Consider the following 14,273-nt stretch of genomic DNA (forward strand, 5'->3'; position numbering starts at 1 on the left):
GGCAAATAGATGAGTTTTACAGGAATAATGGAATAGGTACCGCAAAAATATCCATGAATAAGCAATTTTGTGCTGGTTCACCGTAAAAACCCTATTGCAATGGCAAACAAACTAATAAATAAATATTATTAGATTGGAAAGGCGGAATTTGTGATGCAAGTGTAAGTAATGTTGTGGCCAAGGAGTATGATTCTGGGACCCCTCCCCCAAACCAACATTCGTCTCCTCACCTCACCGGCCGAGTTCATAAGGTGCTTCCTGCTGAGTGTAGTGTTCAGCGTGTTGTTGTGACTCAGCATGGGTGTCTTCATGAACACAAAATCACTCCTGCTAGATAAGGTGGAGTAGCAGGGTCTGTAAGTGCGTGTGTGCGGATCCTGGGGGCCTCCCACCACCTCCATGTATCGGATGGGCCCGTCCGTGTTGAGCTGCAGGTGCAGGTCCTTGCTGGGCCTTTGGTGGTAGCGGCCGGACCGGTGGTTATCGTAGCAACAGTAGCAGCAGTCGGAGTCGCCCACCCCGTTTCCGCGGTGCCTCAAGCAACGCACCATGAGGACGGCAAAAGTGATAAAAGACACACCTGACACACAGGCGAGAGAGATGATGAGGTACAAGGTGATGTCCGACAACCCGCTATGCGGGGAGAACGGCGTGTGGTGAGGTCTCGCCAGAGCGTCATCCACTGCGGCCTTCTCGTCCACGGTGATTGTGATATTCACCCAGCTGGACTTTGGCGGCTCGCCATTGTCTTGGATGATGACCACAATGTCATAAGTGGAACCTTCTTCCTCCTCGGCCCACTTGCGGGCTGTGCGCAGGTCGCCAGAGTGCGCCCCGATACGGAACATGCCAGCATGCGGCCCGGGGACGATGGAGTAAAACAACCAGGCATTGTGCCCGCTGTCGGCATCCACCCCCACAAGTTTGTTTATGAGATACCCTGGGCCAGCAGACGGGGGCACACTCAGCTGCAGTCCTTTGTCTTGTGGAAACGCAGGGTGGACAATCATGGGTGTGTTGTCGTTCACATCCACCACAAACACATGGACGGTGACGTTGGCGGTCCTGGGGGGTGTCCCGGCATCCCGGGCCTGGACCTCAATGCGGAAAGCCTTGAGCTGCTCGTGATCCAAGGAACGCATGCTGAAGATGTGGCCGCTCTCTGGGTTAATGTAGACATAGGAGGAGATGGATGAGCCCTGGACCATGCTGGGAAGAATGGAGTAAGTGATGCGGGCATTGTCCCCCAGGTCCGGGTCGGTTGCTGAGACAGCTGTGATGGGGGTGCTCGGGGCGTTATTCTCAGGGATGTCGACCGAGTAGGAGTTTTGGGAGAAGGTGGGGGCGTTGTCGTTGACGTCAGAGAGCTTCACCACGAAGTTGGTTTGCGACGACAGGGGGGGAGAGCCGCCGTCAGTGGCCTTGATGACCACCTTGTACTCGGACTGGGCCTCACGGTCGAGGGGCCCAGCTGTGGTGAGGCTGTAGTGCATGCCAAAGGCTGAGTTGAGTTTGAATGGCAGACCTTGCGGAATGCTTAAACTAACCTCCCCGTTCTTGCCCGAGTCCAGATCCCGAGCACTGATGAGAGCTATCACCGTCTCAGGGGCGGAGTCTTCTCGGATGGGGCTTGTGAGTGACGTCAACGTGACCTCTGGCACGTTGTCGTTGACATCTATGATGTCCACGATGACGTTGCAGGAGCCCTCCATCGCTGGGGAACCGCCATCTCGGGCCTGCATTGTGATGTGATAGGATGTAGCTTTCTCGTAATCCACCTCGCCGTTCACACGAATCTCCCCACTCTTCGTGTCCACGGTGAAAAGTTTAACGACACGCTCTGGCGTGTATTTACTAAACATGAATGATATTTCTCCATTGCGACTTGAATCCGCGTCCGTGGCGTTCAATTTCGTCACTAAAGTGCCCAGTGCGACATTCTCTAACAGGCTGACTTTGTTGACAGACTCCTCAAAAATAGGTGCGTTGTCGTTTACATCCAAAATTTTAATGAGAAGCAGCGTTGAGCCTGATTTTTGCGGCTGCCCCCCATCCACAGCCGTAAGCAGCAGCTCAAAGGAGGCCTGCGCCTCCCTGTCAAGCAATTTGTCCACCACAAGCTCTGGAAACTTGCTGCCGTCACTTTTAGTCTCAACATTCAATATAAAAAAGTCATTTTCTGCGAGGTGGTATGTGCGTAATGAGTTGGTACCCACGTCTGGATCGTGCGCACTCTCCAAGCGGAACCTTGTGCCTTGTGCGGCGGCCTCAGACACCTCCAAAGACACGCTGCTAGTTGAAAACTTCGGAGCGTTGTCGTTCACGTCCACAATGTCCACTACGACCCGCTGAATCTCCAAAGGATCCGACAAAAGTATCTGAAGATGTAGTGAGCACGACGAGCTCAACTCGCACATCTGCTCTCTGTCAATCTGCTGTTTAATCACCAAATCTCCGCTAGCTTGCCTCACCTCAAAATACTGAGTGCCCGATTCGGACATCACCCGCAGCCCCCTTTGGACAATCCCCTGCGTGCTCAAGCCTAGATCTTTAGCGACGTTCCCCACGATGGACCCCGGACTGAGCTCCTCCGACACGGAGTAGCTGAGCTGGGCGGAGGCAGAGGAGAGGCAGGCTAGAAAGCAGCAGAGCCGCGACAGCTGGCTCCCTCCTCCGGGGCGCTTCCTCTGCCTGGAGTCCATTGTCCGGGAAAACGATGAAACTTCTCCCCTCACCGCTTAGTATCCATGATCATTTTGGGTTAAGACGAGCCCGTCCGGTTCGGTGGTGAGTGTATCCGCTTGACGGGAGTGACGGGAAGTTTTGACGCGGTCATGACCACCGACTTTCACGAGAAAAGGAGGCCAAAAACGCAACTATTTCCCCCCACTCCAACTTCGCTCTGGCTCCTCTCTCCCGCCTCGCTCCACTCGTGGGCGGGGAGAGGACAGAGAGGCCTTCCCCCTCATTTGGAACACACACACACGCACACGCACACTAACACTTTTCCAAATGCACGCGTAGGCCACTGAAACTTTTCCCACCGTCTTATGGGAACTATTTCAACAACAACAACAACTGATAGGATAAAAAATGCAAATATATTAAGTTCCTAATGAAAAAATAAAACTGAAAGGCAACCAAGATGAATTCCAGTGTGCCTTACTTTTAGTCATTCACGTGTTGGGAGTCGTGGGGTTGGGTGGCGGGTGGAGTTGTGAAAGTACTTTTACCCAAAAGGGGGCGCCATATCCAAACTCACAAATTGTACAAAAAGGAGCACAATGAAAACCGGTCAAAGGTTTGCATGGTAAATAAAAGGTGGATTAGTCTATTCAACTAAATAACAAGCAAATTAAATATATTTTTGTAATCAATTTGTATTTCCCAAAACGTAACTTTCTTCCTTAAAGATTTTTATATTTGGGTTTTGGATGAGACTTTCTTCAATTTTAAGGTTCAAGACGGATACCCTGCCTAAGCCTCCTAACTTATCTGGGCTTGCGACCAGCACTAAATTGGGATGGTTTGTCCACCCTAGAGGCTAAATTAAGATGCAAAAAAATTGAGATTAAAAATAAGAATAAATATAGGCCTTGCTGCCTTGATAAAATGAGCAACACAACTTCACTCAGCACACGCCCCTCACTATTAACATCACACAAACAATGCCTGTTTTTATCTGCTGCCAGCTAGGGCTGGACTGGCCATCTGGCATTCAGGGTGGATGCCCGATGGGCTGGTGTCTTTTGGGGCCGATGCAGTGCTTTTTTGTTATTATTTTCCCAGAACAATGTGTTAGACAGTTATGGTCAGGAGTGGGGCTGGACCGGGCTGGTGAGCATAAGTCAAAATGCCAGGGCCAATCTTTTTTTGTGCCAGTCCAGCACTCACTGCTGCTGATTTCACACTTCTACAACTACTGATTTCTATTTTTAAAACAATCTGCTGCACTGCTGTAATGGTTTAATTGTTCTAAGAATGGTCTACACTGCAAAATGTCAATCAAATTGAAATTGTGCCATTTACTAAACATACACAAGAACGCCCTCAACTCGAAGATGCCACTACATTTGACAATTTTTTGCTCACCTGCTGGCTCTCAAAGGTCCAGGTGCTGTCAGGCAAAGAGGCATCAAGGACGCTGATGACCTCCTTAAAGTCAGTGGTGCTGCTTGGCTTGACCAGTGTGAAATCACTGTAGTCTGACATGGGAGACATGCACGACCTGAAGGAGTGACTCTGAGACATGACGTCACCTCCCAGAACCTCCACGTACTTGATGGGTCCATCAGTGTTGAGCTGAATGTGCAGATTTCTGTTGGGCTTCTTGTCCTCATGGCAGTATGTCTGTCTGACGCAGCAAGTGGCGCCACTCGTGCTGCTCCTCATGCATTTGACAGCCAAGATGAGCAAAGTAAGCAGAGACAGCACGGACACCGAGGCCAGAGCCAAAATCAAATAAAGCGTGATTCTGCCGCCTTTCTTGCCGGCCTCGGACGCCTTGTGTCTCAGCTCCAACACGGGCTCGCTCACAGTCACGCCGTCCTCCAGCAGGATGGACAGCGTGACGGTGGCCGACTGGACCGGTTCCCCGTCGTCCTTGACCTCTACGATCAACCTCTGAGAGGAGTCGTCGTGCTCGGACACGGCACGTTTAGTTCTCACCTCCCCTGTGTACAAATTGAGCATGAACAGAGAGGCGTCCGTGGCCTCCGCCACTTTGTACGAGATCCACGCGTTGTGGCCCGAGTCGGCATCCACGGCCGTCACCTTGGAGAGCAGGTAGCCCGCCTTGGCCGAGCGGGGCACCCTCAGGTGGGAGGCGGCGTGGGGGGAGGGGTATATGACAGCTGGGGCGTTGTCGTTCTGGTCCAGGATGAAAACATGGACGCTGGCGTTGCTGCTGAGAGACGGAGAGCCCTGGTCCTTGGCCTCAACCTGAACCTCGAACACTTTCACTTTCTCGTAGTCGAACGAGTGCATGCTGTAGATGCTGCCGTTCTCAGAATTCACGTAAACGTACGACGACACGGACACGTCGTGCACTTTAGAGTCCACGATAGAATAAGACACTTTGGCGTTTTCACCAGCATCCAGGTCACTTGCTGACACCGAGTATAGTATAGAGCCTGCTACTCCATTTTCTTTCAAATAAACATTATATGAGCTTTGTGAAAATACAGGAGGGTTGTCATTAACATCAGTGATGCTGACAGCTATCATTTTCTTACTAGAGAGAGGAGGAGAGCCTGAATCAGTAGCTGTTATCTCAATATTATACTCGGACACCCTCTCTCGATCTAAAGCACCACTGGTGACCAGTGCGTAATTATTCGAAAATGAACTTTTCAGGTCAAAAGGAGAGTCTTTTTGCAGGTGTAACGTCACATTACCATTATTACCAGAGTCAAGATCACGAGCACTAATGAGGGCGACAACAGTTCCTTTTGGTGCATCCTCCCGAACAGGTTTTGGCTGAGAGGTGAGGACAATTTCTGGAGGGTTATCGTTGAAGTCCATCACATTAACCTGCACACGACAATGACCCTCCATCTCAGGGCTGCCTTTATCTTTAGCAGTTATGTCAATGTCATATGACTTTGTTGTCTCATAGTCTAACTCCCCTTTTAAAGCGATCTCACCAGTAATGGGTTTTATATCAAACAAGGACAACACAGAATCTGGAGTTCTGGAACCAAAAGTGTAGCTAATTTCACCATTCGAACCTTCATCTGCATCTGTCGCTTTTGGTCTCATAATAACAGCCCCTTTCACACCCTTTTCGCTCACTGTTACTTTGTAGAGGTTTTTCTCAAAAACAGGAAAGTTATCATTAATGTCAAGTACATTTATGGTTATTTCTGAAGTGCCTGATCTAGCTGGATTGCCCCCGTCTAATGCAGTTAATAATATTTTATGTGCAGCATTCTTCTCTCTGTCCAAAGGCTTGTCTAACACGAGCTCAGGGACGCGTTTTCCACCCTCTATTTCTTTTATTCTAAGAGAACAACAGTCATTTTTACTGAGAGTATATAATTTAATTGAATTGCTTCCCACGTCAGGGTCTGCCGCACTCTCTAAAGGAAAACGCGTTCCCACAGCTGCAGATTCGGCTAATTTTAAGGATAACTCATTTGAAATAAAACTGGGTGAGTTATCATTAATGTCTCGTATTTCAACCTCGATTCTATGCAACTGCAACGGGTCCTCGATGACGACCTGCAGAGGGAGCACGCAGCTAGCGCTTTGTCCGCATAAAGCCTCTCTGTCTATTCTGTCGTTGACCAGCAGCTCGCCCTTCCCCGCATCCACGCTGAAATACTGCTTACCAGCCTCAGAGGCGACACGCAGCTTGCGCTCAAATATCTCAGAAAGCCCCAAAGACAGATCTTTGGCCAAATTTCCCACCACGGAACCCCGTTTGAGCTCTTCTGGGATGCTGTAACGAGTCTGCCCGTCCACTGTAGTCCACATCAATAGAAAATGCCACAAAAGAGCCTGCCGTCGCCAGTCCCGACATCCTATTGTCTTTGTCATCCTCGTCTCAGTAAAATGCATCAATTCCCATCCAGAGATAAAGAGACCAGAAGGACAAAATCCATATTCCAAGCACGTGGTAAAGTCAAACAATATCCATCCATAATAAAAATGAAATAAAGTTAAATGCCACTACATGGCGGATCTACATTCTCTCCTCCCGACACTGAGCATTGTGTGTTGCTCAGTCGTATGGGGGAAGGAGAAGATCTCTTTGTACAGTTCAGATTGCTATTGGCGCACAGCATCCATCCGCTCGGCCAATCAGAGACGCTCTCGGTACCACACTTGCACACCAACATACACGCGCACAGCTTATCTTCACTCAATGGAGAGCAAGAAAAGCGTCAAAGAGAATATGTAAACAAAATGATTTAATAAGATAAGCAATTAAAAAAAACATTGAGATAATTGAATATTAGAAACACCTGCTCTTCTAATTATTGTTTAAACGAGGTGGATGAAAATATTAAAAAGATCAATTAATGAAAGACCGCACATGCTTTAAAACTGTAATTATTATTTTGAGTGGAGTGCAATGCACAACTGCTACATTCATACAATGCGCCATACTCCGTATTTTTTGGTATTTTTTTATGATGTCACCTTCAGTGATGGGCAGAAAAGTATATATATATATATATATATATATATATATATATATATATATAAAACGCTGGTGTACTTAATATCGTGACCATGTCTTTGTCATACGATTTCACAAGATTAATTTCACCATGTAAAGAAATTCATAATAATCTTGTAAACTTCCGCATTTCAAATCATTACCAAACTGCATTTAAAGTCAGTCTCTCCAGTTTGCAAGTGGTCATTATTATTGGCACTGGTCAAAGTCGCTGTTCATTTTCCGGGTGCTGAAACAGTCAGCCCGAAATGGACAAGACGCAGCCAGGTTTGTCAAGCATGTTTGTTTTGTTTTGTTCTGTTTGTTTGGTTTGGTTTTTACATCACATTTAATTATGAAAGCACATGTTATATTAACTTGCATTTAATAAGTAAACAAAACTCTGCAACGTTTTTTAATGTTTGTCCTTTAAAATTAAAAGTTAAACATTTAACATTTGTTGCATGATCCTGCTCACCTGCTGGCTCTCAAAGGTCCAAGTGCTGTCAGGTAAAGAGGCATCAAGGACGCTGATGACCTCCTTAAAGTCAGTGGTGCTGCTTGGCTTGACCAAAGTGAAATCACTGTACTCTGACATGGGAGACATGCACGACCTGAAGGAGTGACTCTGAGACATGACGTCACCTCCCAGAACCTCCACGTACTTGATGGGTCCATCGCTGTTAAGCTGAATGTGCAGATTTCTGTTGGGTTTCTTGTCCTCATGGCAGTGTGTCCGCCTAACGCAGCAAGTGGCGCCACTCGCGCTGCTCCTCATGCATTTGACGGCCAAGATGAGCAAAGTGAGCAGAGACAGCACGGACACCGAGGCCAGAGCTAAAATCAAATAAAGCGTGATTCTGCCGCCTTTCTTGCCGGCCTCGGACGCCTTGTGTCTCAGCTCCAACACGGGATCACTCACAGTCACGCCGTCCTCCAGCAGGATGGACAGCGTGACGGTGGCCGACTGGACCGGTTCCCCGTCGTCCTTGACCTCTACGATCAGCCTCTGAGAGGAGTCGTCGTGCTCGGACACGGCACGTTTAGTCCTCACCTCCCCTGTGTACAAATTGAGCGTAAACAGAGAGGCGTCCGTGGCCTCCGCCACTTTGTACGAGATCCACGCGTTGTGGCCCGAGTCGGCGTCCACGGCCGTCACCTTGGAGAGCAGGTAGCCCGCCTTGGCCGAGCGGGGCACCCTCAGGTGGGAGGCGGCATGGGGGGAGGGGTATATGACAGCGGGGGCGTTGTCGTTCTGGTCCAGGATGAAAACATGGACGCTGGCGTTGCTGCTGAGAGACGGAGAGCCCTGGTCCTTGGCCTCAACCTGAACCTCGAACACTTTCACTTTCTCGTAGTCGAACGAGTGCATGCTGTAGATGCTGCCGTTCTCAGAATTCACGTAAACGTACGACGACACGGACACGTCATACACTTTAGAGTCCACAATAGAATAAGACACTTTGGCGTTTTCACCAGCATCCAGGTCACTTGCAGACACCGAGTACAGTATAGAGCCTGCTACTCCATTCTCTTTTAAATAAACATTATACGAGTTTTGAGAGAATACAGGAGGGTTGTCATTGACATCAGTGATGCTGACAACTATCATTTTCTTACTAGAGAGAGGAGGAGAGCCTGCATCAGTGGCTGTTATCTCAATATTATATTCAGACACACTCTCGCGGTCTAAAGCACCACTGGTGACCAGCGCATAATTATTAGAAAAAGATGGTTTAAGTGAAAATGGTGACCCATTAGGTAGCTGCAGTGTAACTTTGCTATTATTACCCGAGTCTATGTCTTTGGCACTAATTAAAGCCACCACTGTGCCACGTGCAGCATCTTCTCGTACAGGACTCGGTTTGGAAGTCAGAACAATTTCTGGAGCATTATCATTTATGTCTTCTATATCAAGCAGCAGGCGACAATGACCTTCCATTACAGGTACACCTTTGTCTTTTGCAGTTATATCAATTAGATAAGATGAAAATGCCTCATAATCTAATTCTCCTTTTAAAACAATGTGTCCTGTTTGTTCATTAATTTCAAATGTTGATAAAACAACTTCTGTTGCGCGAGACCCAAAATAATATTTAATTTCACTATTATCACCCTCATCAATATCTGTTGCTTTAACGCTTAACACAAATGTTCCTTTTGTACTATTTTCTTTTAATGATACTCTGTACTCTTTTTTGTCAAATATGGGAACATTGTCGTTAATATCTAGCACGTCAATTATAATTTTGCATGTTCCAGATTTAATAAGGTTACCTCCATCCAGTGCTGTTAACAGCAGCTGATGAATGGACACATTTTCCCGGTCCAGTGATTTTTCTAACACCAATTCTGGGGCAGTCAGACCATTCTTTTCGTTTTTAAATTTTAAAGAAAAATATTCGTTTTTCATTAGAGTGTAGCTTTTCAAAGAATTTCCACCAGCATCAGGGTCCTCTGCACTTTCTAGAGGAAAACGTGTACCTACTGCAACGGATTCTGGTATTTTAAGGTTTATTTCTTGTGTTGGAAAATGAGGGGAATTGTCGTTAATGTCTCTTATTTCCACTTCAATTCGATGCAATTGCAACGGATTTTCCACAACAACCTGCAGAGGCAGCACGCAGGTGGCGCTTTGTCCGCACAAAGCCTCTCTGTCTATTCTGTCGTTGACCAGCAGCTCGCCCTTCCCCGCATCCACGCTGAAATACTGCTTACCAGCCTCAGAGGCGACACGCAGCTTGCGCTCAAATATCTCAGAAAGCCCCAAAGACAGATCTTTGGCCAAATTTCCCACCACGGAACCCCGTTTGAGCTCCTCTGGGATGCTGTAACGAGTCTGAGCATCCACTGTAGTCCACATCAATAGAAAATGCCACAAAAGAACCTGCCATCGCCAGTCCCGACATCCTATTGTCTTTGTCATCCTTGCTCCCTTATAATGCAAACATCCTCAGCAACATCCTCTTCACAGCGATTGTTACATCCATACAAACGGGGTATATTTCCACAAAAAACAAAAAAACATTTCAAGCCATCTCAACTACTAAATTCAATTAATTTAGCCTATAGGTGTTAAAAATACTAGCTGATCCCTTTTTGTCTGTGCTGCAGCGCATCCTGCCTGTTAGTGTGAGCTGCGTGGGGGCTGGGACAAGATTGCTTTGTACAGTCTTCAATTCTATTGGTTCACGGCCTGTAATTCCACCAGCCAATGAGAATATAGCTGATCTCCATAAGCTCTTAAAGTCACAGCTCTTTCATTCCCTAATGCAACACTGACATTGGTATAACTTAAATATGTTAGGTTAAATAAAAAATAATAATCGACAGGTTTCCATACATTAAATATGATACATTATAATTGTTTTACGTGCATAACAAAATTCATGATGACAATAATTTATTTTAATTCTAACACCGTGTTGTTGCTTACCGCTTTACTTCCCTGTCACTGAATTGTTTCCATATGATAAGACCCCTTGAACACGAAAAAAGTAAAAGTAAAAGTATCAAGGTGAATGAGGAGGAATCAGAGTGGGCCTACTGCATTTTGTACTTGAGTGCAAACAATAGTAGAGCTCACCTGCTGGCTCTCAAAGGTCCAGGTGCTGTCAGGCAAAGAGGCATCCAGGACACTGATGACCTCCTTAAAGTCAGTGGTGCTGCTGGGCTTGACCAAAGTGAAATCACTGTACTCTGACATGGGAGACATGCACGACCTGAAGGAGTGACTCTGAGACATGACGTCACCTCCCAGAACCTCCACGTACTTGATGGGTCCATCGCTGTTGAGCTGAATGTGCAGATTTCTGTTGGGCTTCTTGTCCTCATGGCAGTGTGTCCGTCTGACGCAGCAAGTGGCGCCACTCGCGCTGCTCCTCATGCATTTGACGGCCAAGATGAACAAAGTGAGCAGAGACAGCACGGACACCGAGGCCAGAGCCAAAATCAAATAAAGCGTGATTCTGCCGCCTTTCTTGCCGGCCTCGGACGCCTTGTGTCTCAGCTCCAACACGGGCTCGCTCACAGTCACGCCGTCCTCCAGCAGGATGGACAGCGTGACGGTGGCCGACTGGACCGGTTCCCCGTCGTCCTTGACCTCTACGATCAGCCTCTGAGAGGAGTCGTCTTGCTCGGACACGGCACGTTTAGTCCTCACCTCCCCTGTGTACAAACTGAGCGTAAACAGAGAGGCGTCCGTGGCCTCCGCCACTTTGTACGAGATCCACGCGTTGTGGCCCGAGTCGGCGTCCACGGCCGTCACCTTGGAGAGCAGGTAGCCCGCCTTGGCCGAGCGGGGCACCCTCAGGTGGGAGGCGGCGTGGGGGGAGGGGTATATGACAGCGGGGGCGTTGTCGTTCTGGTCCAGGATGAAAACATGGACGCTGGCGTTGCTGCTGAGAGACGGAGAGCCCTGGTCCTTGGCCTCAACCTGAACCTCGAACACTTTGACTTTCTCGTAATCGAACGAGTGCATGCTGTAGATGCTGCCGTTCTCAGAATTTACGTAAACGTACGACGACACGGACACGTCGTGCACTTTAGAGTCCACAATAGAATAAGACACTTTGGCGTTTTCACCAGCATCCAGGTCACTTGCTGACACCGAGTACAGTATAGAGCCTGCTACTCCATTCTCTTTCAAATAAACATTATACGAGCTTTGTGAAAATACAGGAGGGTTGTCATTAACATCAGTGATGCTGACAGCGATCATTTTCTTACTAGAGAGAGGAGGAGAGCCTGAATCGGTGGCTGTTATTTCAATATTATACTCAGACACCCTCTCTCGGTCTAAAGCACCACTGGTGACCAGCGCATAATTATTAGAAAAAGACGGTTTAAGAATAAAAGGGGAGCCTTTAGGTAACTGCAGTGTAACTTTGCTATTATTACCGGAGTCTGCATCACGTGATGTAAGCAGAGCCACGACAGATCCACTTGGTGCATCCTCCCGGACCGGCTGCGGTTCTGAGGTGAGGATAATTTCAGGAGTATTATCATTAATATCAATAACATCAATCTGCACTCGACAGTGACTCTCCATTTCAGGCATCCCTTTGTCTTTAGCAGTCACTTCAATTTTGTAAAATGCAATTTTTTCATAATCCAAGTCTCCTTTTAAAAATATTTCACCCGTTTGTGAATTTAATTTAAAAACAGACAACACAGAATCAGGTGTGCGTTTGCTAAAAAAATATTCTACCTCTCCGTTTTGTCCCTCGTCTGCATCAGTCGCTGTCAATTTAAGTATAAATGTATCTTTTGCTATATTTTCTAGTAAATACGCTTTATATAAATTTTTGTCAAAAACGGGGAAATTGTCATTGTTGTCAAGCACTGTAACAGTAATTTGTGCAGTACCAGACATTACTGGATTCCCTCCGTCTAAAGCAGTCAGTAAGAGCTGATGAGAAGATTTTCTCTCTCGATCCAGTGTTTTTTCTAACACTAACTCGGGGACTAATTTACCATCCTCAACCTCCTTCATTTTTAATGTGAAACAGTCATTTTTAGCCAAAGTGTAAGTTTTTACTGAATTACTTCCAACATCTAAATCCTCCGCGCTTTCCAAAAGGAAACGAGTCCCCACTGCGGCTGATTCCGCTATTTTTAAAGAGAGTTCATTTGTATGAAACTGAGGTGAATTATCATTAATATCTTTAATGTCTACTTCAATTCGATGCAAATTTAAAGGTTTTTCAACCACTACCTGCAGAGGGAGCACGCAGGTGGCGCTTTGTCCGCATAAAGCCTCTCTGTCTATTCTGTCGTTGACCAGCAGCTCGCCCTTCCCCGCATCCACGCTGAAATACTGCTTGCCAGACTCAGAGGCGACACGCAGCTTGCGCTCAAATATCTCAGAAAGCCCCAAAGACAGATCTTTGGCCAAATTTCCCACCACGGAATCTTTCTTGAGCTCCTCTGGGATGCTGTAACGAGTCTGAGCATCCACTGTAGTCCACAGCAATAGAAAATGCCACAAAAGAGCCTGCCATCGCCAGTCCCGACATCCTATTGTCTTTGTCATCCTTGCTCCCTTATAACGCAAACATTCTCAGCAGCATCCTCTTTATACAGGTCCATCCATATGCGGAATATTTCCACGTTAAACCCTCAAGCCATGTGAGCACAACTGTACTCAATTAAATTCGTTTGGATGTTAAAAAACAAAACAAACAAAACCGATCCGATTCCTTTCTGCCTGTGCAGCTCAGTGCTTTCTACGTGTTAGTGAGATGAAGCTGCGTGGGGGCAGGGACGAGATTGCTTTGTACAGTCTTCAATCCTATTGGTTCACTGCTTGTATTTCCACCAGCCAATGAGGAGCCAGCTGATCTACATAGTCTCTTAAAGTGACAGTGTCGTTTCCTCTTTGCAAGCACCCATATCATTTTATTTTGGCAGTTGTTATAAGAAACATGTTTTCTTTGTAAGTGAGCTTCAGCACTATCCAAATATAAACTTTTAGTTTTATTGATTGGTGACTAAGGGTGTCAAAACTTTTAAAAATAATTTCATTCACCACTTGATTGGTGACTAAGGGTGTCAAAACTTGCAAAAAATAATTTCATTCAGTCCTCAACACATAAGCGTCGTTAAAACGGAATCTAAGTCATATATTTCAGACAAAGCGTCTATTAAATGTGCAATACAAAAATGAATGCCGAAAATATTCGTTCTAGATCTACATGTAGGCACAAAAAGACGACCATCCCCCCCAAAAAACAGCGACCTCAGTGGTGACAGGAGGAACACCAGGGGCAAACGTCGCTGACCACTCACATAGTGCTGAATTCTTGTGACACACCTACTGTAGGCTGAACAGATTACGGAATTTGACTTTCCTAAATTAAAATGTAATTGCATACAGCACCAACTGATGTATCCCTAATTGTTGGGCTGAAATAACAAAAAAAAATTTTTTTAGGGCCATATCGAACATTTTGGAAAGGACATTAAGGAAACTACAAGTTTCAAACCCTACACTGTGTCCAGGTGCATTTTAAAGTTGTACCCTGTCATTTTATTGTTTTAATGAGGGAGGAGCTGAATGCAACAAAATGTAAACACAAAATCTTCCTATAGGACATTTTATTAAATT

General features: G+C 46.6%; 1 protein-coding gene across 50 annotated transcripts in view; it reads right to left on the bottom strand.

Moving 5' to 3' along the window:
• The window catches only part of LOC144058703 (protocadherin gamma-C5-like), a 252,513-nt gene that overhangs the window by 12,191 nt on the left and 226,049 nt on the right, over window positions 1-14,273 (bottom strand). The window contains exon 1 of one of the 50 annotated variants that reach the window (XM_077577141.1): window positions 10,752-12,867. The exons of 45 other annotated variants lie outside the window; for them this stretch is intronic. In XM_077577141.1, coding sequence (XP_077433267.1) covers window positions 10,752-12,659 — 1,908 coding nt within the window. In that variant the 5' untranslated portion in view covers window positions 12,660-12,867. Of the gene's footprint in view, window positions 1-230; window positions 4,048-7,643; window positions 10,639-10,751; window positions 12,868-14,273 lie in introns of those variants that run through there. 4 more of the 50 variants (XM_077577091.1, XM_077577105.1, XM_077577090.1 and 1 more) reach the window with 4 other exon arrangements.

Source organism: Vanacampus margaritifer, chromosome 10 (genome assembly GCF_051991255.1).
Source record: "Vanacampus margaritifer isolate UIUO_Vmar chromosome 10, RoL_Vmar_1.0, whole genome shotgun sequence".
NCBI lineage: Eukaryota > Metazoa > Chordata > Actinopteri > Syngnathiformes > Syngnathidae > Vanacampus > Vanacampus margaritifer.